Raw genomic sequence first — 27,741 nt, forward strand, 5'->3', positions numbered from 1 at the left:
CAGATAAGTGATTTTGCTGGATGCGGGAGAAACAATATTTACATGTACAATGCCATGCAGCTGCTGACCCAGCAGTAGCCAAATAGACGTAATCTATGAAGTATGCTAGCCTAATTGATATTTCTGTCCACTTTTTTTCTTGAAATTGAAACATTTTAATGTAGAATTCATAACATGTTTCAGTCAGAAATGTAGGCAAATCGTGTGAGTTTTGTGGGAGTTTGAGTTTGAGTTTGAAATCACTTTTTTTTTTTCAGTCTTCACTGCATGACCACATCTGGATGATAGAGAAGTCCACTAGTAGAGATGGCCAGATAATCGAGGTTGAACTGTATTCTATAGCTTTTTTCTCAGACTGTAAAGACTCTGGGGACTTTGTGTTGTATGTAGGTTCACATGAACTTTAAATATAATGGCCATTTTCAGTACCAATCTGCCTGAATCAATGTCAAAAGAAAGAAAAATAAACTATGCGATGTTTTGAATGGGTAAAGGGGGCTGGCATTCTGAATACGTACGATCGTCTGAATTGATAACCCAGAAAGCAGCCGTCAGCACCATGGAACGAATTAAAGCAATTATTGTGTATCATTACACTGTGGACTCAATGGCTGGACTCCATTTGGCTGCTGCACGAAATTGATTAACACTGCAGTATATGAGGGGCCTTTTGAAAATCAGAGGCGTTACAGCTAGTCCATTGGACTGCCAGTGTTATAATCAATTGCATACGTGTGTTCAATTTCCATAGATTCACTTTCTGCTAGGCATTCATTTCAATGCTAGACATTCAGCATTGTGCAGCTGGATTTCTCACCAATGAATCTATCAATTTCTCATGCTTGTAGGCCAGCATAGACTTTTTTTTTCTCATTTTCATCAGCAAACATGATTTGCAGTCGATCACTAAGTCCCTCACAGTATGAGACCCTACAATTGACTGAATGCTTTTAGACTTGACACATTTCAGTACAGTTTTAATACACCCTTGCCACGATGGACTGATACAAACTTGTTTCTAAATGTGTAGAAAATGTGAAAGAACCAGAAATGCAACCTAGTGTTGAGCACTGTCTGCATCATACCAGGTTACTGCAGCTAGCACGGTCATTTCGTATAACGTTTAGAAAGTAGGTTTTTGCTTTTTAGGTTACGACCCTGATTCTGATACCTATTATCACATTTCTCTTTCCTGTACATTTACTGTTATTTGAGTTCATCTTGGTATGTTATCTGTTGTAATTCATTTGTATGAATCTAAGCAACGCTAATATATGAATCAGTGAACACATGAATGTGTATGTGGTGTGATACATCTATGAAAACCTTGATATATGCTGGACAAAGAGAACAGATACTCAGAAACTCAGTTGTCGCTTTCACTAACTGATTCTCCGCCCCTCTTGTCCCATTCTCTCCCCCTCTCTCTACCTCCACCAGCTCCCGCGCCCAAGGCTCCGCCTGTCGACGAACCAGACAGCAGTAAACCCGTAAGTAGTCAGTCATTCACACGGCAGAATGGTAGAAGCATTACCACGTAATGGTGATGCATTAGAATAGGCTACACTGAAAGCACATGCATATCATATGGGGGAAAAAAACCCCAACCACAACATCATGACATACACTTACGTGATCATCGTAGAGCGCCACTGCATCTATGCACATCTATAGAAATGTGCATGGGGGGGGGCGGATAGGGTGTGGGATTCACAATTTAAAATGGAAGATGTGAATTTTGTAAATGATGAACTTTAAGATTTTGTGGAGGCTATATTGATGTTCATCATAACTGCTCACTGTATAGTGGTTTACCTTTGTTCTTTTTGTGTGACTGTGGCAGCTTGTGTTTAATTTCGAAAGCATCTCTCATTGCTAATAGCTATGTGATGGAGTTTAGTTGCATTTAATATGTTTTGGTTGTTAAAATGAAGCATGCCCTTTTCCATTTCAACTCTTTATGAGTCTGGTACACCTCCCTATTGAGTTCCATCTTGGTATGACTAACTAAACCACCTCTCCTACCCACCCCTACCCCTCTCTTCACATCCACCCCCCCCCCCCTTCTCACTCTCACCCCTGAAAAAAAAATGAAGATAATTATACAGACCTGCATTTGCATAACATTGCAGAAATTAAGGAGTTGGTATCTGAAGCAAAATTGGTTTTAAAATATTTTCAGAACATGTACATATTTGAATGTTGATTTATGGGTCTACCCCACAGCGTTCAAAGTGTGGACATATTGTGGATGATCCGCTGTCAATTTCTTTACAATTGTGTCGTCATCGAAGCGAAAGAGACATCTATTCATTATTCAGCATTTATGAGCTATTGATTGCAATCAAAAAATTCCATCCAAACACAAAAGTTTATATTCTTTTTTTTTTTATAGCAGTTAACATCTGGATGATGACAACAGATGCAGAAAGCACTGTGATGAAGCCTAATGTACTGATGGTTGAAAAAACTTGCTACAAGATTTACATAAATCATCGTACCTAACTCCTGTATCTCTGGAAATGTTGTTCTCTGATGGGTCTTTGCTTTTCAGAGATACATCACAAAACAAAATTCATCCCATTTTGCAGTTAAAGGCAAATAAATAGTAAGAGGAGTGATTGCAAGGCATTCTAAGATGTTGATGATATAATGCCAGGTCCTGGATTATATAAAAGTTTCATGTAATCGCATGTAATGTGTACACACCAGAAATATGAGAATTATAGGTAAGTATAATAATACAGCCGTACTCCTGATTGGTCTTTTTTTTTTTTTTTACAATCCCCAACAGTAGATAAAAACTTGAATAGATTGGCTAAGTTCATTGTCATCCTATACAAGTCATAAGCTAAATTTGTCATGTTCTGCCACAATATTTTTAAAAGGACAGACCCACTCCCCCCCAAAGAAAAAAAGGAAAAAAAAAGAAAGACACCCCTAATCTATTTAAAGGCATATGAACATAAGAACTAATCCCTCTCTTATCACCTTCTTTGATCCCTGTTATAGTTTGCACCATCTTATCCCCTGTTTTGCATGTTTGTAGTATTAGTTTTACACTAAACATGTTTTGTCAACCTAATTATTCTTGTTAAACACGCACTTACTTGCACAAGTGCAGTATTTTATGTTTTTTATGCTTAAAGTATTGTGAATGTTGAAGAAACAGTGTCCTTTTTGTTTTGTGTTATTGTGTTACTTTGCATTTCAAATACATATGTTTACGAGAATCACATACCCTCTATATCACAGATATGTACAGTGTACATGCATGTATTCTAACAATTTCAATTTAGTTTACTTGTGTTGTTTTTAGTGATTTTTGTTCTGGAAAAATCAAAAAAAGCTCATCCTTGGAATTGACATATGTTATCATAATCTTTAGAATTCCACATATTACATATGTGCAGCAAATCAACTTTTTTTTTTTTCAAAATGCAGAAAAGAAAAATTCCCACAAGAAATTACAAAAATGCTGCATCCACGTAATTCATGGCAACTATAAGCCTTTTTTTTTTAAATATATGCCTGATTTTTTTTTTTACTTTTTATTTTCCTTTTTTTTTTAAATGTTACAATTTGTTGAGTTACAAGTCAAATAGTTTATGATTTTTTCCTTTGCTTGTTGCCCCTATTTTTGTTTGTATGTTTGTTTGTTTGTGTTTGCATGCTTTTTGCTAATCCTACACTTCCAATATTGCCTGGTAACAGTCTGAAAAAAAGCAGAGTCCGCGAAGAGTCAGTACGTCTGCATGGAACATAAAAGCCAAAAATGCCGTTGCCAAGGCAACCGCAATGAGAGGGTTAGCCGAGGTGAGAGATTGCACTTTTTCCCCCCCCTCCTCGTAAAACTAATGTGTGCCGTGCATGTGTGTGTTGTATAACAAGAGCTCACCACCTCTTTACAGTGAGTGTGTGTCAAAGTAATTTCTCAGGGTGTGCATACCAAGCTAATTTATGACTTTTTAAACGCATTTTAATAGTCTTGTAGAACAGGGATGACCATATTCATCGTATCAGTGCAGTTGTCCATTTGCTGAGAAAAAAAAAAGTAATAAAAAATCAGTTACCATACAATAACCAATACTCATCAAAACCATGCTGTCACAAATTGATTTGAAGAATAATCAATTACCTCATAACCACCCACTTTGCTGCACATCACTGAGTGAGTAGTTACTTTTCAGTTTGCTGTTCTCTCATCACGTTATTAACTCATATTATATTTATGAGTGTTTGTATATTACTAATTGTCATACTTACCTTTCAAAGTTTTAAACAGATTTGTTTTTTTTTTTTTCACTGTTCACTTGGGCGTAACATCCCCCACCCTAATATGTTCACCATCTGCCTTGTCAAATTTTGGTATGCTTTTTATTTTTCTTCTTTCTTGTTCTTCTGCACACTATAGACTCCCTGTCCTTGTTTATGAATGTATAATCTGTTTTCTTTGCTAACATGGGTTAAAGGGCAGGTGAATATCTCCTTTAATCTTTATGTTATGAAAGATTCTGCCTCTCATTGTCCCTTTAATATATTGGTCAATCTATCCAATTTTAGGCGGGACAGAAGGCATCCTCCAAACGCTCGGCATCATCGGCAACGCAGAGGAAATCCATCAGCAGACCCTCGACAGGTAGCTGGGCTCGCTGTGTTTTTTTGTGTTTTGGTTTTTTTTTTTGGGGGGGGGGGTTGCTATGATTTTCATCAGTTGTCTCCTGTGCAAATGACTTTGTAAGATCGCAACTACTGATATACATGTCAATAAACATGCCGGAGAAAGAAACCAGTGGTTACTTCCATTTAATATGCCTTGTCTTCCTTGGACTACTTAACATATAAACACTGTCAGAATTTCAGAGCCTGGGCATTTGTTCAAAATTCATTGTGTCACTGTCGGCAACCATGGATAGCCTGGTGGTAGTATGGCTGCCCGGAAAGCAGTAGATGACAGATTCAATTCCCACTGGTTCCTTTTTCTGACATAGTCGTTCAGATGTACAAGTAGGTCAGCAGTTGCAATCTTACAAATTTGTTTGTACAGAGTGAGACAATCGATAAAAACTCATAGCACATCTTCACTCTTCTGCATTGATAATATCTTGCTTTCATTTGTCGTTTTTACTATTCACTGTGGTTACTCATGATAGATGGTGGTGAAAGGCATTTTGTAACAATGATGACAATGATAACAGTCATATTTTTACCAATGCTTTTTCACTACATTGTGGTACTCAAGTGGCCTATCGTCGTATTGGGACCGCAGTTGCCAGAGTCAAGCCCATGCCGATGGCGCTCTAACTCCCCCACTTCCCTACTTTGACTGGTAGCATTCCAACCGGGTTTTCATTTTGCAGCTCACACACGTTACAGGCAACGAGAATATTAAAGTGGAGCTCCTTATCAACTACTCATTCATTAATACACCTTGGTATACATAGAGGAGCTCGTTGTGGATAGAGTGTTTGAGGGGTGCAGGTGCTATGGCAGAGTTTGAACCCTACCCCCTCTCATTGAAAGCACTGTGCCCCAGTTACCACCCACCTCTAAACTTTGATATCTATCTAAAACCATCTCTCTTTCTTTTCTTTTTTTTCATATAAAAAGCATCAGATTTCAACTCCCAATATGGAAACAAATTGCAGAAATACTGATTATGATGATGAGGTACATTTCTATAGTGCAGCTACTGAGAAGGCTCATGTCTGCTAGATTTTTAAAAACATACTACCCAATAAAGTCAGAAATATAAAAAAAAAAACAATTTAAGATATTTGAATTGATGAATTATCATAAGATGTAGGCTGTACCACAGAGATAAAGAAAACGGGAACCCCCTACCTGCACCTGTACTGGAGTGCGGGCATACAATGTATGATATGTCTGTTGCGTCGACATGGGGATCTGCACGTATGAACAATGCCTGGCATGAACATGGGTGAAGCCACGATCTTTCTTAGGAACAGTTGTCTCCTAATTCTACCTACAGAGTGGGGAAATAACTGCCTAGCTGGTGGGGGGGGGGGGGGAAATTGGGGATCCTTTTGGGCAACTTGTGAATAATTGGTAGCAAAAGGGTAAAGGGGACCCGGCAAATTAAAACTGCCTTGTGTTAACAGCAAAAACAATTTGCAGACATGTTAGGTTTTCTTATTTTTCTTTCTCATCATATCTTATGTCACAGTAATGGACGTGATGATGTATTAAAATGCCCCTGTACCTTTCCTCTTTTTTTTCCCCCCTCCTGCAGGGAGCGGGGCTGCTGGAGCGGTAGACGAGGAGTCCTTCTTCGCAGCCTTTGAAGATGTCCCCAGTGCCTCTGTAAGCTCCTCTTCTGATAATCATGATACTTGTGCCCTTTTAGCACTCAGACTGAGTGGTAAAGGGCATTATAGATACCCCCTTTTTATTATAAATTATTATTATTGTTATTATTGTTATCATCATCATCATCATCATCATCATCATCATCATCATCATCATCATTATTTTGCTGGACTGGCCAGGGTACAAGAAATCAAATGGACTTTCATTTATTGAGTACATACTGTATCTTACAAGTCTGTCCTCTCATACTGCAGTCTTCACAAGCGTTTCTGGGAGATCATAAAATCAGGCTACTCTCTTAGTCGCTGATGCATTGAAATGAAATGAGAACATTCAGTAAAAGTGAATTACGAAACTCTGCTGCAGGCAATGTGAAACTGGTATAATGTGCTGAAAAGAAGTGTTACCTGTTATGATGCAATACTCGGGAATAATGAGTGTGCTTTTGATCGATACATTGAAGTATAACACGGGAGTGAAAGAGGGACATAATAGAAAGTCCATTTCTTGCCATTGTACCAAATTGCAAGGTGTATGAGGCTTTTTGATTATTTTTTCTTTCTTTTCAATCCGGTCTATTCTGGTTTATTCAACCCAAAAATATATTTGCACTGAAGTGTTTGTGAAATTGGTTACTATTCCGGAGCATTAAACCTCTTTTCATTCAATCATTTTCTAAAGTCAGTGGAGTGTGGATTTTGACTGTGCTGTTATCCAAAGCTATTGGGGTGAAGAGGGGGATCGGAGGAGATACAACATTATGCTGATGTTTGTTTTTCTCCATCAATGTCAACAGATCTTCTCAAGCAAGCAACTGGAGGATGAGCTCCACAAGGTCACCGCCATCCTTGGCAACGACAAGGAGGACTGGGAGAATAGGGTCACCGCCGTGAGTATCTCAGATCGGCTTCTCATCATCCTGATGCACTGTAGCAGCTCCTATCAAACCTGTTCCCCTAGGGAACTCATCTCCGCTGTGTATCAAAACTGTTGGGGGGGGGGGGGGAGGGGAGTATCCTCTTTGGAGGCAACGGGTTTGTGATTGAGATGTCTTTTAAAAGTATGATGTACATGAACATTACCCCACCCCCTTAAAGAAGAGGAAGAAGAAGAAAAAAAGAATGTAAAAAAAATTGTTTGGGTGAGAAGTTGGAAATCTTTACTCCGTTGCTGTTGGATTGAAGGCTCGACGGGAGCGAAAAGGAAAGAAAGCCGGTCATTTTCCCGTCTCGTTGAGGAATTAGGAAGAGTTCTGTTGCTGATACAAAGACCTACTTTTTTCTGATATTTCATAGTGTATGCAGTCTGTCAGAATTAGAGAAGAACACAAACAATTGCTGCCATGCTCTGTGCAGTCATCAAAACAAGGTGTCTGAATAAGAAGGAGCCCCACCAGAGAATATATGTCACGCACAGTACCGAATCCTGCACGACATTTCGACTTGCACTGCAGTCCCAGCACCCAGGCGGAACATTTAGATCGAAGAGCAAAGTGAAACTGATGGCTGAAATGGGACCAGTGTGACCCAGCTGTGGCATTTATATGCTGGCATAGATCAGTCAATCTTTTTAGAGCAAAAGGGGGGTAAGAAGAGGGCATGCAGCAACTGAGAAGAGGACTGCCCCCTGGAGGATTAGCTTGGGAAAATTAGTCACAAATTAATGCCATACTGTCTGGAGCCGAAAAGTAAAAAAATGGGGGGCAGATCTAAAATGACTCCACATTGTGTGTTTGATAACTGATGGATTGCAATCAGGAGGCAGGATATATTCAATTTTCAGTATACGGGAGTGATCTCCTCCGATTGCTTCAGAAAAATAAAAGGGGGCAAAATTGAGGGGGAAAGAAAAAAACCCCAGAGTGCTGCATTTTTGGCCAGGCATAGTGCGGAGTGGAGGATGTGAATTAGCGGATATGACTTTGGTCTTCAATTAGGCAAAGCATGTTGTCATGGCAATTAATTACTATGCTTTTTAAGAGTACGTACTCCATATCGAACGCTCCCAAATATGCAATTTCAAGGAATTCTCCACAATCGTTTTTGTGCCCTCACCTCCCCTGTGAAGCGGAGAGGATGTAATGAATTACTCTACGATTCAATGATTGAAAAAGAAAAAAAAGATACAAGGGCTTTGTTTCTGGACGGACTTTACTGTACACACCGATATTTTTTGCAGACAGATATTTTCATAAATGGCAATTTGTCAGACATTTTCATGAGTTCTTAATTTCAAGGTTTGTGGTCTTCTCACTATGGTAATTGCAAAAATATAAAACAGCACAAACATTTATAGGAAAAAGTGTGACTTCTCAAACAAATCATTTTGGTAGAACATCGCTTGAAATGAGATCAAGTCTCTCAGAAAAAAAAGTACCAGTATTCTAAGTATTTGAACAGGGGACATGATAGAATGACATTGGTGCTCTAATATAATGCAATGGTAATACGCTGGCTTCGGACAGTACGTGTGCGAGGTAAATGTTCGTTTACATTTTTGTCAGTATTGTTGTGTGCTCAATTTTTTTTTTTTTTTTTTTTTTTATTTAGTGCCAATTTGGGAAATTCCAAAAATAAAACCACCATGGAAAAATTTCATCTCATAGCAGCACTCATAATTTTCATTAAAAGGTTCTCTTCCCAGGCGTGTTTTCAAAGAAAGCAGTACTGCGAAAAATGTTTTAGCAGGTGTCAGTTTGATAATGCAGAATTGATCCCTGAAATGTGATCGATACTGATTCTATTGTCACTTGTGTTTCTTTCCAAAGCAGAGCCCTGAAGGGATATGTAGCCAATGCTCTTTAGTGTTTAAAATCTTAGCTCTATCAAAGTCTTACCTACAATACAAGTTTGCTCAACAGAGCATGAGAACTCCTCAGAAAGGAGGAAAACAAAGACGCTAATCATGATCAAAGAAATGGGGGCATAGAGATGTAGAAGCATATATTGTAAAGATGGAAAGCAAATATCTTGTAAATACATAATACAAAGCTTTGATAATTCCTTGGTGCTGCACATTCTAGGATGAGATGAATACTCCCTCTAGGAAAGTATTAGTAGCTGTATGTATGTTGTTATGTCAGTCTGTCCATCCATCCGTCCCAAATCTTGCTCTGTTCTGTTTACTTTTGGTTTGGTTTTCCATTTTTTGGGAGAAATAACGTCTGACTCCATCTCTATTTCATCCTCAGCTGAAGAAACTCCGATCCCTGGTAATCGCTGGTGCTGCCGAGTACGAGTGCTTTGGTACCGCCCTCAGGCAGATGGAGGAGGCACTCGTGCTGTCCGTCAAGGACCTCAGGTCACAGGTGTCGAGAGAAGCCTGCATCACATTAGCGTGAGTTACGCGCTCATCGCGTTTTCTCTCTCATCTAGACCTTTTGTTGTTGGTTTGCATCCCATGTATATATGAGAGCAAGTGTACTTTAAAACCAAAAACATTCTTGGTATAAAACTTTCGCAATTTGGAGCCGACAGCGTTTTCTGCGGCTTGAAACTTTTGCAAATTACCACTGGCATTCAATGCATTGTAGATTATTGCATTATGCAATGGGTGATTTCAAGTTCAGTGCTAGTGCTAGTGCTATCTCAGCACTTGCACCGGCGATAAAATCGAATTTGAAATCACATCGGTGTTGGGAGTTGACCTTAAAATTATGACGTATTTCCGGTAGTTGGTGCTGGGCTCGGTGTTGAATGTCGTCTGCTGAACTGAGCTCCGCCGTTTGTGTTAACGATTTACGTTCTTTTTCCCCATTGACTAACACTAGCCCCTAGGGATTATCATTTTCGTTATTTCAAGTTTGGTGCTGGTGTTAGCGTTGCCGTGCGAGACCCGCATTCACTTCCATAATAAGATGCACGTTTTACGTGCAAAGTCTATGCTAATGCAGTGGTCGCCCACGAACACTCTCGACATGGCTATATAAATCTGAGCCTAGGAGCAAAATTAAGGTAATTTGATTTCAAGAAGAGATGAAATTTGTGGTATTTTAATCAAGTCTTCCTCATTATGTGTCCAAAACTAAGCAGTCATGGCTGCATCTTTTAATATTTGGCTGTAATCACGCGCGATAATTTTTTTTCGTCGCACACTTCCCGCGGACTGCGCGGTGGTGCTATGCTAACACCTCGGTGTTGGGATCGATAATTTTGATCGGTATGGCTTCGTTAATCTGACTGCTGGTGTTAGAGCTCGACTTAACGCAGTTATTTGGGAGCTAGCACTAGCACCGAACTTGAAATCACCCAATGTAGACAAACACTTTCGCGTTCATTTTACTTTTGCTAATCTTGGCTGTTCGCAAAATTTGCGCAAGTTTTATGCACGCGAACATTTCTGGTTTTACAGTACTCGTTATCTTGGGAGCATTCTTTGCTTGTGCACACAAGGCTCCCTGGGGGCAAGATTGACGGATGACTGCAATCAGGATGATGGCAACATTTTTTTGTTGATTTGAGCAATGTCTGCTGTTTTTCAGCACTCGAGGTACAACATGATACAATTATTGCCGATCATATCTTTTGTCATCAAAGTTTTCATTTGAGACTGTAGTAGGCCTACTTTATTTGCAGGGAAATCATTGCTATTTATGAAGTATTGTTGCTCCACTTTTTTTTTTTTTGAATTATAGTTTTTGATGGAAAGAAGAAGTGACTTACAGCTATTAGAGCAACTGCCATTTTTTTTTTCTTCAAACTCCTCTTTGATGTAGCATTGATGTTCATGTCATGTCAAGACGCTATTTAGTAGTTCTTTTTTATGTGATTAAAAAGTCGGTAGCATCCATTCAAGAAGTTGGGCCAAGGAACGCTCTTGAAGCACTTTGACTTATGCCCCTCTGAGTTTGATCATACAGAGAATTACAGCTCGCCAGGAACACACGCGAAGTGGCTGAGAAGGGCATAAATGTCATGGTGACCTTCGAGTGCGAAGGAACTTCTAACATATAAGCTATATGCACAGCACGTGCCACATCTACTTCCGGAGTGCTCTAAACGTTGGTGACCAGTTATACAGAGTTTTGAGCACTTCTGGAGTGCTCCTAAACCTAGCCTTGAAAGGGGCATAACTTTAGAGCGCTCCAGGGCCTGACTGTCTGTTCCTGCAGAGTTTCTAGGGATTCAGGCGTGCTCCTGGACAGCCCTAAATGCTCTGTATACTGTATTGGCCATATATTTCGCTAGTCTAAACTTTCGCGAATCGGGACTTTCTGACTATTTCGCGAGTGGTTAAATTCGCGGTCGTGGAGTCCTGTACTGAACGGAGAAGTGTACACAAGTACGTCACATTCACATCGGGATCAGAGTCAATATTTTTGCGTGTCTTTAATTTCGCAAATAACACCTGACTCGCAAAATTCGTGAAAATAAAAACTTTGCAAAATATTTGGCGTATACAGTAAATGAATATGAGTTTATATTAGAATTTCGCTCTGCAGATGAGTGGCAGTTTTTAGTTATGGCGACCTGGTATTTGTTCAAGAGTTGAACTAGTACACTAAAATGAAGAATTGATCCTGATGTGTGTGATGGGAGCATACGGTATATCGCGATTTTCATTGAAATCTTCCCGTCTCGTCTTCAAATGATTCAGGTGCACCTCCTTCTATCTCCATATCTGCAGGTTTCTGTCGAATCGTCTAAGGCGACAGTTTGACCATGCGGCAGAGGTCGTTCTGCCCCACCTGTTCCTCCTCATTCAGAACAGTGCAAAGGTCATGGCGACGTCAGGAGTAGTCTCATTAGATTTTATTATTAAGGTGAGTATGTGGTCCTTGCAGCCGTAAACATGAATTTACCTCATTCTGCCCACACATATTTGTAAATGACGGTTGCATGATAATCTTTGATTGAATGGTAATAACGAGTGACAACATTATATTAGATAACTTCCCTCTTGTGAGTTAGCCCTAATGAGCTCTTTGGGCTGTGACAGTTTGTTGGCTGGGTGTGCATCTACAGCAAGCAAACTATTTTTAATGCCAAAGGAGCCCACCTTGGAAAAAAAAAAAAAAATGGTAGGGAATATAGGAGAAAAAGGAAGGAAGGTGTAGGGATGAGACCTGTCTATTCAAACTGAGCTCAAAATGATGAGTTTGTTTATTACTTAACTCTTTATGTGCCATGGTGTAAACCTAATGTGTACCACATTATTCTGAGACTCCAAAGTAGTCATGCTTTTTGAATACGTTTTGTTCTTCAAATCTGTGTAACTTTTATTGATTTTTGTTACCGAAACATGTAAGAAGCAAAGCTGTACAGAAAATGCCAAGCTTTGCTTAATGTAAATTGTATGACAAGTATGTGATTGCTTTTCTTTCAAATGACCAGTTGCTACATTCTTGTACAGACATGACTTTTGCACACAAAACAGTGATAAAAACGAAGAATTCATTCGCAAATCCCGTAGGAAACACCCCTTGATAGTCAGTCAAACTGAGATTAGTCTGAACTCAGACTTAAATGCACCTTTTGGCAAATCATGCTGAATATGGAGAGGGCCTTTGTACAAGCGCTTCCTACCGATTCGATATGAATTCATAATTCATATTTCACTCCTTACCTCGATGAAGATGCAATTTATGTGAATTATGTACTCTTTCCTTTCTTTATGGCAGCATACACATTCTCCAAGACTTATACCCATTGTCAAGAGTAATGCGACATCCAAGTCAACTTCCATCAGAAAGTAAGTCATTTCGCCTTGCGTAAGTGAAATGTTGATGAGTGACACAACTGACATTGAATTGTTCCATCATGTAACCAGAATCTATGTCTTTCGGACTTGGCAGATAAACTTGTAATGCAAAGTTAGTGATAGGTGTATTTGATCAGCAGGATATGCCAACATCTATTCATTTTGCATATGATGGCTCTCTGCTCTATCAAGTGTACCATCTCAGGAATTTTTCTCTCAAGAGGGTAAGAGTGTATTGTGATGTTTGGCCACTGTCATTTTGTGTATCAGTAATGTCAATGTAGAAAATTGCCAGCTGACTTTATACACATATGTGAAAACTGAGGTCATGCACTGCTTCATTGTCGATACTTTTCGTATGCGTATATTGTGTAAGCAGTAGTAAATGCCTTTTGAATCTCTTGTGGCAGACCAACATTCGGGTGATTGAGTGTGTTGATAAGAGATCGACTGAACATCAAGTACTAGAACTTTCCTTCTTCCTCTTTGCTTGTATCAACTCACAGGCAGACGTACAGCATCATCAACACGATTCTCAATGGGTGGGACACACACGCCCTGGAGAGGCACGCCAACCTGCTGTCAGAAGCTATCCACAAGGGCATCGAGGATGCAGACTCCGAGGCCAGAGCCTTGGCCAGAAAGTGAGTGGTTCTTTCTTCCGTAGTCATTTCTGGGTTTGTTTGTTTGTTTGTTTGCTTGTTTTCTTGTTGTTGTTTTTTTTTGGGGGGGGGGGGAGCAGAGTAAACATGGTTATCTTTGTGTACAACTTAAAAGCAAGTCTTCACGTTGTATGTATTAATTTACCTAACAACAAGCACCGCAGCAGCAGCAGCAGCAGCAGCAACAACAATATTGGTATTATTTGAATGGAATGTGTTATTATTTTAAATTAAGTTAATATTGTTTGAAAAACAACAAGAACAATCTTCTTGAGGAGGGGTAGCGTCTTGAGTGTTACTGCTGCTCTACCGGAGGGTCCTGCCATTGTTATTACACTAGCGTTGTCAGGTGCCCGTTTATACACCAGGGTCGAGAGGGACATGGTGGGTAAAAACATCTTGTTCAAGAGCATCTCATGACTTCCAATTGAAAGTCAAGAATCTTATCCACTATACCATAGCCCCCTCCTTCCCCCCCCCCCCCCACACACACACACGATTTACATTGGCTGTTTAATATCTTGGACCAAATTTCTGTTTTGGGTTTAATGGACCTATGTGGTTATTTCCAAAATGTGTAGCAGATATGAAAATCACTTGTGAACAATGCTTCATATCAAGTTGTTTGAAAGTGATTCTTTGAAAGGCGAGCAGTGCCCATGCAGGATATGCAAAACTGGAATGCTGTCATACATACCAAAATGAAACAACCCTCTATGACTGGCCTTACTCATATTGAACTAGTAGGTTTGCTTCGGCTTCTCCCCACAGCACAGTTCTCATTAATTCATAGTCGTTGCTTGACTCGTCTTCTTAAATTACATTTTGTAGGATACAAAATCAAATGGGAAAGAAATTTTCAAATGTAAATACAAAAATGAGACGAATGAAATTTTGAATTTGCCACCATTTTTTAAAAAATTTTTCCATTTCCCATCCCACCTGTCGCTCACCACAGGGCCTTCTGGAAGTACTCCGAGCACTTCAAGAGCCAGGCGGACAAGCTGTTCCACAGCCTGGATGCTTCCAAGCAGAAGATGCTCCAGGGGGAGCTGAGCCAGGCCTCCAGCACCACCTCCCTGGACGGGCGCCCCCTCTCGCGCGCCTCGAGTGCCAGCTCCCACGAAAACCTCAGGTTGGCAAGGGACTATAAGTACGCAACACCACTCCCCAGACTCTTCTCTTTGATTTGCAGTGTTTTCGTTTCCACCTTTTATGTTCGCTTCTTTTATAACCCCCCTCCCAAATCTCCCTCGCTTCTGTCATCTACGCTACTAACAAATGGAAACTTCCATCACTAATCCATATTTCCTGATTGAAACGCCACCCAACCCCATACATAATTTCTCCCTGCATGCATTTATATTTGATTTGAATATTCTTTTGTGTTTATTGCATGACTTCATTCTGTTTGAATTTTTGCTGGAAGGAAGTACAGGCTGCAGCCTTTGTTTGCAAAGCATCATGGGTAATGTTCAGTCATGTATCAACAGAAGTTTCATTTTCAAGCTTGTTTTTCTTATAAGCCTTGAAATGGTAGCTACACTCTACTCAATTCTTTGTGGTATTTTATACATCAAGTATTTTAAAACTAGGATTTGAATGTTGGCACATTGCAGTGTTCAACATGTGTAGTGATATAAAGTGAGTGGAAAAAATGAATTGGAAGGAAGTAGTTGATTTATGTCTTGAAGAGACCAGACATAACAATACAGCAAAATAATACCAGTGGTGCAATTGTAGCCTTGAAGGTACAAACTGATAAAAAGTGGGCTCCAAGTGGTTTTAATACATTGCCATGGGAGCACAGTCTATACATTGCCATGGGAGCACAGTCTATCCAGTGTGAAATCCATGGGAATTTCAAAAGCTAGTAGGGAGCAGTTTCAAGTGCAGTGGCAGCGTGGAATGTGCCCGATCTCTTCATAACTATGTAAAAGACATGTCAATGTCATTTTGTTGATCTGTCACCACATAGTAAGAAGTATGACTTGATCTCAAATGACCTTTTCATTACAATATGTTGTCAGCACATTCATGGTCATGACTTGAAGGTAATGAGAAAGTGTAATGCCTCGAATGAAGCGAAGTCAAAAAATCTGCTCCTCCCTCTCCTGTTTTTACCTGATGACACTGCTTTAATTTATGGTTTGTCATTTTGGAAGTCTTGCATAGATCCTGTGCACGTATGCTGCACAATGGGCAAAACTATTTCTCTAATTTTTTATTACTTTTTTGCTGTTAGCTGAGTTTATTCTAGGTGCCACGATTCTCAGTTTTTTGTAAACAAGGCTGTCTGTGTTTCCTTTCTTCTTGAACCACTCTTCCCCAGCCCCCCCCCCCCAAAAAAAGAAATCCTATGTCATATGTAGACACCCATTCACCATCTGCTCCCTCCCCGCCCCCTCACTCATCAAATTACTACCCCGTTGCGTGACCTGATACTGTCGGATGCGTGCCGTGTGGTCACTAATTTGTTTGCGAATATTTCTTCTTCCCTCAAACCCCCCCCCCCCCATTTTTTTTTTTTTTTTGGGGGGGGGGGGGGCTGGGAGTTAATTGGTTGTCATGCCTACAGACTGTAAATTACACCACAAGAAGAGAAGGTGTAATGATATCTTCTTATCTTCGGCACATTATTTGCGGGAGAGGATATTTTGTTGTGTCGGAACAGATGTGCACCTGCACGTGAGGCATGAGGCAATTTAGCGCTTCCACAAAAACAAGTTAGTGACCATCAAACTTTCGGTAAACAGCGCATCCAGCAAAACACTTTTCATACTTGCATCTGGTAGCATTTGCTGAGTGTTGTATGAATTGAGAATTATATTGTAATTAATCTTGTTTTTACAAGCACACATTCCTCCATCATTGCACAGATCAGTGTCCAAGTGTCATGCAGAGATATGCATTTTTTGTCCCCGCCGAACGAGTTCGAGCAGGGGACTATGAAACGGGCTCCGTACGTGTGTGTGTCCGTCCGTCCGTCCGTCCGTGTGTCCGTCCGTGTGTGCGTCCGTGTGTGATCAAAATCTTCAATTTGCTACTTCTCTGTCATTTATGAGCCAATTTTGATTCTGTTTGCTTTATATGATAGCACTACATGGGAGCTTTGAAACTTCTACACAGAATTTCAGTCGTGACCTTTGACCTTGACCTTTGACCTATATTGTACATTTTGCTACAAAATGCTACTCCTTCGCCATTTCTAACCCGATTTCGATTCCGTTTGCTTTATGTGATGGCACTAGGTGAGGGCTTCAAAACTTCTACACAGAATTTTGACCTTTGACTTCTTTGACCTTTGACCTTCATTTTTGACCTGTATTGTACATTTTGCTACAAAATGCTACTCCTTCGCCATTTCTTACCCGATTTCGATTCCGTTTGCTTTATGTGATGGCACTAGGTGAGGGCTTCAAAACTTCTACACAGAATTTTGACCTTTGACCTTTGACCTTGATTTTTGACCTGTTTTGTACATTTTGCTACAAAATGCTACTCCTTCGCCATTTCTTACCCGATTTCGATTCTGTTTGCTTTATGTGATGGCACTAGGTGAGGGCTTCAAAACTTCTACACAGAATTTTGACCTTTGACTTCTTTGACCTTTGACCTTAATTTTTGACCTACATTTTTTGTACATTTTGCTACAAAATGCTACTCCTTCGCCATTTCTTACTCGATTTTGATTCCGTTTGCTTTATGTGATGTCACTAGGTGAGCGCTTCAAAACTTCTACACAGAATTTTGACCTTTGACTTCTTTGACCTTTGACCTTGATTTTTGACCTATATTGTACATTTTGCTACAAAATGCTACTTCCGGCGGGGACATATATTACGCACCGCGTAATTTCTACTTTTCCTTGTTGAAAGTGCTTATGATAATGGTTACCATAACAACAAGTAAAATACTCTGAATTGATTGGTTGTTGCCCAGCTGCTAATGAGAAAACTTCAATTATTAAGGGCTGTGACTTTCGTAGACTGTTTTACACAATGTGACCTTGAGCTCCTTATCTTCAGCACATGTTGGGCTAAAACTTTAATTGTGATGAATTGCGACATCATGAACAATCCACAGATATGCATGACAAATGGTATTTTTCCAGACATTATTTGAAGAAGCACCAAGGCATACCAAATGTGCCTATTTCAAGGATGACAAATTATATCAGTGGTGTCAATGAACTTGTAGCTTGTGAAGATATACATCCCTAAGTCTTCTGTGGCAAAATCTCTTCCACAAAATTTCATGTGTGCGACCAGTGCAAAACCAAAACAGCTTTATCATAGTCCATTTCAAACTGTCTCAGTAGCCTTACTATGCCACATGAGATCTTCTTGTGTCTTGCCTGATTTTTCCAAATTGTCTGCTTCTTGCAGTATGACAAAAAAGAAGAAAATGAATAAAAAGAAAAGATGTATGTATGTGTGTGTTACCGTAATACCTACCCAGACATCACAGTAGCTATGTAGACATTTGTGACTGCTGGCTCAAGACCCCCCAAAAGTCAAAGATTTGGATTCTCTGTATTAAATGGACCAAAGCTATGTCTTTTACGTTGAACAACTCGAATTTTTAAAGGTTGTCTTACCTGACAGAGTAATCTTCTCCCCACTTATTGTCAAAATTTGGCAGCTTAAAACAAAGCTGTAAGTGAGATAGTCACGTTTTCTTGTGGACAATTTTTTTTTGTTTGTTTTTTTGTCATTGATACTTCTGCACAGTGCAACTTAGTGACTTTAATCTTGAAATCCTGTGTTCTCCCTTTTCTATCAAAGTCCATCTCCTAACTCCCTTATTTCAATCAATTTTTGAATGAGTTAGGATTGTTAAGTTTTAACAAGTAAATTAGTTTATCATTTTAAAGCTTGGAGTTTACTCATTTAAACTATGTAGTGAAGTAGAAATTCATTTTGGGCTGCTTTTTTGTGGGTTTTGAGCTGGGCGGTCTTATTTGTCTCTCATACCACATGATTACATGAATGCCATCTTGTCTTGTGTTCGGAGTATTAGAGATGAATTTGATCTCAAGTATCAGCGTACTTTACATTCCAGGCATTGCAGTGTGTGCATGGCCCGTGTGAATGCCTTTCTCTGTATACATGTTCTTTTTCTATTGCCCTTATGTGAGTGATTTGAATGGGAGAAATGTACTTTGAATTTAACCAATTTCTGTCTCTGAATGCATCATTAACCATTTTTGTTCACTCTTTGTAGGATCAGGCATACTGCTTGACGAATCCAAAGCCTTTTGTGGTGCGTCAGTTGGTTAGAAACGCTCACTACCACAGCACAGATACAGAATGCAGACATATTGCAGTCAAATATGGAAATTGCGTTGTCATAATAACTTGGTGTTTTTCTTCTTTTTATGGGGGGGGGGGGACAATAGCCAATTCAAAGTAGAGGGGAGGAAATAATTGAATAAACTCAATTCAAACTATTTACTTTTTTATATAGCCTACTGCCATTCTTTACTTTTGTAGAATTTTAAAGCCTGCCATTTGAATCATTACAAATTTGATCCTGTATATTACTGTGGTATTTAGATGAATACATGTATATCATTCATATCAAAGGCATCAACAAAAAATGGCTTGAGACCGAATTTCTTTTTTTTTTCTCTCCATTATGATGAAATAAATATGATCAGGTTAATGATTGAAATAATGTAATCCATGAGCTTACCCATACTTTGTCCGTCATATTCAAATGTGAGCAAGTAATCTTTTGAGTACACATATACTGTCTTGACAAATTTTTGAATTTTTTGTTCTTATATGGTACATGTAAAACAGCTGGACAGTAACATCCCATCTGTTAAACAGTGCAATACCAGTCATACATAAAACATTTTTGACCTTGTACATCATAAGTTAATTCCACCCAAAACCTCTTGCTGGGCTGTAAATGCAATGTTAGAGAAATGCACATGATCAAAATTGGAAGGTGATGTGCACATTGTGCAAGGGCTTTCGGTTCGTCATGCAGTATCACGCCGAGCATTTAACCCAGACTGCCATTTGACTTGGAGTCTCCGTTCCATTTAACACTCTCTTCTTCTGGGATATTTCCTTCTCTCACTATTCTCTGCCTGCCTACGATGCATTTGACATCTATCATACAGCACGGTGTAAGTTATTATACTCTGGTGTCTCCTGTTTTTCGTACTGCATTATCATTTAAAGGACAAGTTCACCTTCATTAACATAAGGATTGAGAGAATGTAGCAATATTAGTAGAACACGTCATTGAAAGTTTGAGGAAAATCGCACAATCCGTTCAAAAGTTATGAATTTTTGAAGTTTTTGTGCAGTCACCGCTGGATGAGAAGACTACTGCAGTGTATGATGTCACATGCGTACAACAATATAAGGAAAATATAAAGAGAATTTCACAAAATTTCATCTTTTGAAAAAAAACATTCCCTTGACTCATTACTGACATATGTTATGGGTAATTATTCCAATTACATTTTCTTTATACTGTTGTACTCATATGACATCATGAGCCTTAGTAGTCTCCTCATCCAGCGGTTCCTACTCAAAAATTTTAAAAATTCATAACTTTTGCATCGATTGTCCAATTTTCCTCAAACTTTCACTGATGTGTTCTACTAATATTGCTGCATTCTCTCAATCCTTATGTTGAAGGTGGACTTGTCCTTTAACTTTGGAGTAGAATAACTGTGTTTTTTTTGTCATCATGAATCTTGTGATTGTATTCATCACTAATATTATGAACTCTTCCTTTAATCAATGTCTGTGTGTTCAATTCATTTTGTTTGTGGTCCGTGCCTGTGTGAAAAGTTTTCTTGTTTATGGTTTTCTTCTGTTAAACATGTAACAACAGTGGTTTGCAAAATAGTGACTGAAAGCTTGCTTTAAAGAAATAATTTTGTTTGTTGTGACTTGAATCTCCTTGGTTATAATGAAACAACTACTTAGAGATGATTATATCTGTAGATCAGATATACATATGTTGATCCAAACAGAGTTTGTAAAGTGATAACAAGCTGCAAATAATAGGCCTTATGACTTTAATCCGACCATTCATTATTATGTGTAGTTTTGATGTACAGACACTAATAGAATAAAGAAAGATTATTGGACCAGTATAGAGATGTATGAGAAATGTCTAACAAAAAAAGAAAAAAGAAAAATAGAATTAAAAGATCAGTGATCTGCATGATAAAATTAGTTTTTTGCATGTGCATACTCTTACTATTTATTTCATTAATAATGGAAGCAATGTGTACAATATTTAGATAAGTCACCGTTTTTATTGGCAAATTGTGTCCAGTATATTTCTTTGTGATTCGTAAAACCCTGGTATGCACTGTTTTAATCCACATCACCTCAGGACGGCAAGTTTGCCAAGACGCTCTGTGGCATCGCGGTCAAGCCGAGCCTCCGAGTCCGGTGAGTGGTTGGGGGTGACGTTTTTCCCCTCATTTTCTGCCATCACATTGAACTTGTACTTTTTTTTTTCTTAAATGCAAAACTGCCTTTGCTTTTCATTCTTAGAAAAATCCCTATGAATCCATGTTTAATGGAAAATTCTCAGCAGTTATTATACGTACATCTGGCAGCACAGGATGTACAGCTTAAAATGTAAAAGGCAAGCATGTTATAGAAATAACATTCAATGTATAAAAGCAACATGATAGAAACCAGTAAAGAATCAATAATGTTCTTGCACATGGGTTTACTTTTTACACATCAGTAGCATTTTTTTTTTAATTTATGTGCAGTAAATGGTCTAGGATATGAGCAGCCTTTAGTATTTTGGTTATCATGCAAACTCTCAAAACTTTCATGGCAAGTTTTTAATATACAGTCAGCTTGTGTGTAGCTGTTCTTTTAAAGAGGAGGGGGGTTCTGTTGATTAGATTCAGTGTTTGCATGTAACAACAAATGGTTAATAGGCACTTTATATTGTTTCCTGTGCTATGAACATACGTTTTAAATTATCAGAACCTGAAGGGTAGCGTTGTCTGTCCGAGAATATAATTCTTCCTAGACCGTGAAATGTTCCCATACTTTTGTGCATGGTCATGCAATAGCTTTAGGTTAGTGCACACATAGACGTGTGTGAATGCAGATGTGAGGCATTATCAGAAAAGTGTGCTTCGTTGTGTGTGATGGCACGTTTCACTGAGGAAGAAACATAACAAAAATCATGGTAAACAGTGCTGACAGTCTCTGTGTACTATCTTCTGTCAGTAGACGCAAGTGTCTGCAAATTATTTCCCCCGGATTGCTTTTGTCATTGAGAACAATTCAGAGATATTCTGAGGATCAGAATTACGACTCGATTTTAGATCTCTGATTTCGTGTAGCCCCAAAGTGTAAAACTTTCATTCTTCCTTGAAGCTTCTACCTTGGGATGTTTCTTTTCTGTATGGAAACTGTCTGGGTGTAAACCGAATTATTGTAGTGCTATGACAACATAGATAATAGTCCTATTCGACTCTGAAAGCATGCCCAGTACATGCATGATCTATATAGCATGCACATCATCTCTTTCAGTTAAGCCAGTGTAGCTAGAATGTGGATAGCGTCATATTACGTAATGAACACATTATAATACCCATAAGGCATACATATTTGGAAAATGTTCAAGTTATTTTGTAGGTTGGACTTACAGTGTAAACACTGCCAACTTCCTTTTGCGTGAGATTTCCTTTAAAGTTGGCCATTATGAAATCCCTTGAGTTAAATGAAAGCTTACTTACCAGTAATCAGTAGGTATCTGCTGCTACCAAATTGTTTTATCATATGTAGGCTTTACCCAAAAAATTTTAAACAACAGGAAATGAATTCAAATCTAGCAGAGAGATAAATGAATGTTCTATGAAAAGTCAAAACAGTTTCAAAGCATTATCATTCACTCATCTGCTTTGCCAGAAATGATTTGCAGTGTTCATATAGTATGTCCAGTTTCTGCATGCAGTTTGCTTTCATATCTGTACCTGTTTGTTGAGAGCTTGAGAAATACACTAACAGTGTGTTCTTACGGCAGAGAATAGAACAGACAACTGCTTGTGTAGAGTGGCATGTGTGGAGCCTAATCACAATAGACCGATAGCTGATGCCACAGAGGCGCACAATCTGTTAATGCGTCATCAACAACGCATATAATGCAAACCCACCCAGGGCAACAACAAAAATGACACTTGAGATTCAAATATTGCTAGTTACAGATTTATTCATGTTTGGAAACCTCAAAGTGCCCTGGATAGAGACTTCAATGCTTACAGACTTGATGCATGAGAAGGAGAGAAAAAAATATATAATTTTGAAATTATGCAGGTAGTATAATATATATGATCTGTGTAATCATAGTCACAATGGAATGCTCCTCTGATAGTGCAGTCTTATGGTAGTGTGTTTAGATTGGCAGAGTGTAGACTGAGATTATTTGAAGTATCTACTTTAGTGGTACATTTGTACATCACGTAGTTAGATTCCGCCTGCACCATCATTAGTTGCTAGATGCACATTTGTCTGTTCTTTTCTATGCTCTATGATTGATGATTTCCTAACAAAGGTTGTTTTCAATGTTTTCTCTCTCATTTGTTCTCTTTCCATTTACTATCTACATTCCAACTAACGGGTTCATTTCATAAACATCTCACTTTAATATGGTGGTGGGTATCGCGATACACACTCCATCCACTTCATGATAATCCATGCTTGCTATCATCATGCCATTTGTAAACACAAAAACAACCAAAAAATGCATACGACATGCACATATTCACACACCACACACTTACGCACACACGCAATCTCACATAAACCTCCGAACATACGCACAGCAGACAAACCTGCCCTCTTGAGTCAGCGTTCCAGCAGTGAGATCAACCTAGCGGCGGCGTCTCGGGCTCGGTCACGCTACTCCACAGCCAGCCAGCGGGCCGCGAGTGGGGCGGCGGCTCGCATTTCTAGATCTAAATCCACCTCTAGAGAAAGCTTGGGTAAATCTAACATCTGGCATTAGTGTACGGGGCGCCATCACACCAAACTTGACCACGACACGGCGACATGATGTGATGGCACACCACATCACATTGGCATACAACTTTCTTTACGCACAAATCACTCTGTGACCGCAGTATATTGTGAATTAAAGGAAACAAGCCAAGCGATGAAAAAAAAAACAAAAAAACAGCATTTAGAGAATCACTGCTTGTTCCTCTCTTACACCAGACATCAATTGTCCATGGAAGCTCAAGAATAGCTTGTCATTGATTGGTCATTCTTGCAAGAAGTTCAGAGATAACATATGTCACAAAGGAAAATATTGCAGTGCCATGCAACATGACCCATCGTTCAGTCAGATTTGGTGTGCTTTGGGCCCTATTCTTTCTAATTGTTTGCCATTAATTTTCCTTCTCAGTGACAGATGTTCTTTTTTGTTTTTTGTTTTTTTGTTTTGCTTCTGATATCTTTCACCCTTTTAAGTAGTGAGTGCAGTAATATCTCACCTAACATCATCTGGAAAATATCGAACAGTGTGCTAGACTGAAAATCAGGGTGTGCAGTTCCTTGACAGTTTGCACTTTCACCTAGAGCTTGGTGGAGATTAAGAACTGTGTCCATACCAATTGGCAGTCGTGCAATTTACTGTCAACTCAGTTAAAGATGTTTTAATACAAAAAAAAAAATGCATTTCATTTGAAGGAGTCCACTCATTGCAGATGCATCAAATGTATCAAAAGAGCAAAGCAATATACATAATATGCTGTTGCACTTACATAAATTTTGTAATTGCAAGATTTGAAATCAGTGTGATTGCTGTGATTGCAAATTGGCACCACAGTTGCCAGCTACCCAGCAAGCGATGCAAGCACATTGAATTAACACAGCTCCATCAATCATGCTTTTTTTCTTTTATGATATCGTTGCTGTTCTTAAAACACACACACAAAAAAAACAAAAAAACAGTGCACTTTGAATAATGTAGTACAAAGTAGAATTTTTTCTTCTCTTTCCCTCTTTTTTTTTTTTTTTTTTTTTTTTTAGCCAATGATTTGTCAATGATAAATGCTGTAGGGTTACAAAGGAAAAATGCAGTAGTGCAATGGATGCATATCATGTCATGACATATGCTGAATCATTGAAAAGAATGTTTTGTGAATCCTTTTCTGTAATTGTGTTCAATGATTTTCTGTATTTAGTTGTAGTGAGAGCAACTACAAAAGTTATGTTTACACATTATTATTTTTTTTTTGGAGCAGATTAATTAGTAATATTGCATCTCATTTCCTCATATCTTTCAAATTAGGGCAGTTTGTAATATCCTGTTGCGAGAGCTTTCTTTCTCATCCATGTTTATTATTGTTGGGTTTTTTTTTTTCTTGAATGTTAGAACCGCAATGCATTGGTAATGGATGTGAGTGGTGGAGACTTGACATTACTAGAATAACAGAAGGTTGTAGTGGTCAAGGATGGAAGGAACTTTAATTTTCTATGTGTGTTTTCTTCTTTATACTTCAAGATTTTACATACCACGGTAGTCTTACTCAAAATATACCAGTTTGGCTGCAGCTTTGTGAGAGTTGTGAATCACATCAGTGTTTTTCCTTCCATGCGAGACAAGCAAGGACTTTTTTTGTTGTTGAAAGGCAATTCTCCAAATCATATATATCAATCAACGTGTCTTCAGTGATCTCACATCATTATTTAAGTCATTGCCATATCATGTCTTAAATAGGTTATGAAGGAGGAGATGAATTTCATGCATTATCCTTCCATGCTACACTGTACATTGATGGACTGTCTTTGATTCATGTGGTTCATCTTTTTCTGAGTTTGCTTCCGCGTAGGAGAATTCTTGATAAACATCTTCCTCCCTGGTTTTATCACAATTGTTTGATAAACCTTGACTTTGCGAGGCCATGTTTTTCATATTTATATACACTTTAATTGTAATGTAATCATTGGAGGATTATTTTTTAAATGAGTTGAAGACTATTTGTGGGTGACAGGTGGATGCATTGAGTTCTTTCATTCAGTGGATGGTATACATTTGGTTCATGGGACATGTGAATCACATGGTTGGAGTGTACAACATGGCTACTTTCCTTGAGTACACATTTGTGGCATGAGTTGTATGATTTTTACTTCATGACATCATTTTGCCCCCTTGAGGAAGTTTTGTTAAAGCCCATTCAGACCTACATTTTTATTTACAATGTGTTAAATTATTTCCTTCTCCCCTGCCCTCTCTAGCCTAGTTATTGTTTCCAAGTTCCATTATTTATTTATATTTTTGTGGGGGTGTTTTGCCCTCTGAATTTTAGCGTACATTTCCGACTATTAACCCTTTAGGTAAAGCAATAATCAGGCAAATGTAGAATGATCCAAAAGAGCAGATTTACATACCTGGTATAAACATAATCTTTAAAACCCCAAACCATAATTCACCTCCCAACAATTCCCATTCAGAAGGTAAATATGTCTTGGGCCATGTTGAGTACATGTTACCTACTGTAATTATACACTAGCATAGGCGAAGCCCTTCTTTTGTGTCTCAGGTCTAATCGTAGTTCAAGCGACTTTGTACTACTTCGCTGGATGGGGTCGAAGGTGGTACATGTATTGTCATTCACCATCTCCATCCCCAACCCCCCCCCCACCCCATATTTGTATATTTTATTGAACCAATGCAGAAAAGTTTCAACAGCATGTTCTCTATACTTGCAATGGGTGTAGAGGACATATCATGTAAACCCCATCTGGGTAATTTAAGAGTGCGATAGAGCTGGTCTTCGCATCAAATTCTTAAGTCCTCAAATGATTCAAGGACTACATTTTGGAGTGAAAGAGATTTTACCATTCCCTCACATAGATCCAAATCTGCATCAAGTGTAGTGAAGTAAAACAAAATGCTTAATGTTTTTTTTTTTTTAGTTTTGTTTACCCCTTGACTTATCTCCCAAATTTTGCTTCTCTTGAGAGGATATTACTTACTGCACAGCCAGTGACCTAGTACAATTCATCACGTCCTCTTTGTTTTGTTTTTTGTTTTTGTGAGGCAGATTTTCTATTCTTTGTCACTGATACCCTAGAGATTTTAAAGAGTGTACTATGTTAAATAGTAGTTTGCTTGAGTTCTGTGTTCAAGTAGTAAGTGCTTGCTTTAAAAATGGTAATTGTGGTAGTCATTTTTAGCACTTGCTATTCATAGCTTCACCATTGATTTCATAGAAATGTTTGTTTTAAAGTCATATTGTAGATCTCCAGCTGTAGTATGACTATGTACACTGTGTCTCTCGTCTTGGTAGCAATGAGGGAGAAATATGTTTAATTTGGCTTTGGAAAATTCCCAAGATCTGTACACTACACACCCAAATCCATTGTGGAGTGTAATCATTGGATAGTTTGCAGAAAATTCTTAATTATTCTCGTCTGACAGTGAGACAATTCTGGTCGCAGTAAACGTAAAGTGGAGACACTAGTTATCCAAGACTTGTGTTCCGTGCATGCCTACATGTAAGTGATGGGTGTCTTAAAATAGAAAACAAAATGTGCAATCTGAATCGTTCCGAGTTACTCACCATGTTTGGTCTGCCAGCATGCACACCGATTTCAATTCCATTTCTTGTTCCAATGATTGTCTCACCTCTTTGCAGCAAAGCGAAGGAAAAGAGGTCTGAATTCCAACTGTCGTACATCTCCCTTTCTCACCCCTAGTTTGTGTAAATGGTCCCTCTATTTACTGTCTTAGATGTGCTGCTTTTTTGAGTTCCTTTGTGTTGGTCCCAATTTTCATAATATTTCGTCATTTGATATGATTTTTCGTTTCGTATTCTGCAAGCCTCCGTTTCATACCTATGAGTTTTGAGTTTATTTTATTAAAGGGGATGGCTAGTAACTGATCAGTGGGAATCAGTGGGAATGCTGGGGGATGATTGTTTCAATTCTTGTGGGATTCATTTATTAACGAGTACATTATATATCTATTGTTGTGTGAAAATTATTTGCTTCAGAACGGTCTCATATTCAAGTAATGTGCAGTTTAATACCCCGTC

At 38.7% G+C, this 27,741-nt stretch overlaps 1 protein-coding gene across 1 annotated transcript in view; it reads left to right on the forward strand.

The window, feature by feature from the left end:
- The window catches only part of LOC140238253 (CLIP-associating protein 1-like), a 121,671-nt gene that overhangs the window by 43,379 nt on the left and 50,551 nt on the right, over positions 1-27,741 (forward strand). The window contains exons 7-18 of the mRNA XM_072318188.1: positions 1,441-1,490; positions 4,564-4,639; positions 6,254-6,324; positions 7,127-7,219; positions 9,521-9,666; positions 11,956-12,091; positions 12,950-13,020; positions 13,536-13,673; positions 14,650-14,844; positions 21,063-21,121; positions 23,524-23,682; positions 27,343-27,360. Coding sequence (XP_072174289.1) covers positions 1,441-1,490; positions 4,564-4,639; positions 6,254-6,324; positions 7,127-7,219; positions 9,521-9,666; positions 11,956-12,091; positions 12,950-13,020; positions 13,536-13,673; positions 14,650-14,844; positions 21,063-21,121; positions 23,524-23,682; positions 27,343-27,360 — 1,212 coding nt within the window. The remainder of the gene's footprint in view (positions 1-1,440; positions 1,491-4,563; positions 4,640-6,253; positions 6,325-7,126; positions 7,220-9,520; positions 9,667-11,955; positions 12,092-12,949; positions 13,021-13,535; positions 13,674-14,649; positions 14,845-21,062; positions 21,122-23,523; positions 23,683-27,342; positions 27,361-27,741) is intronic.

Source organism: Diadema setosum, chromosome 14, assembly GCF_964275005.1.
Source record: "Diadema setosum chromosome 14, eeDiaSeto1, whole genome shotgun sequence".
NCBI classification, from domain to species: Eukaryota; Metazoa; Echinodermata; class Echinoidea; order Diadematoida; family Diadematidae; genus Diadema; species Diadema setosum.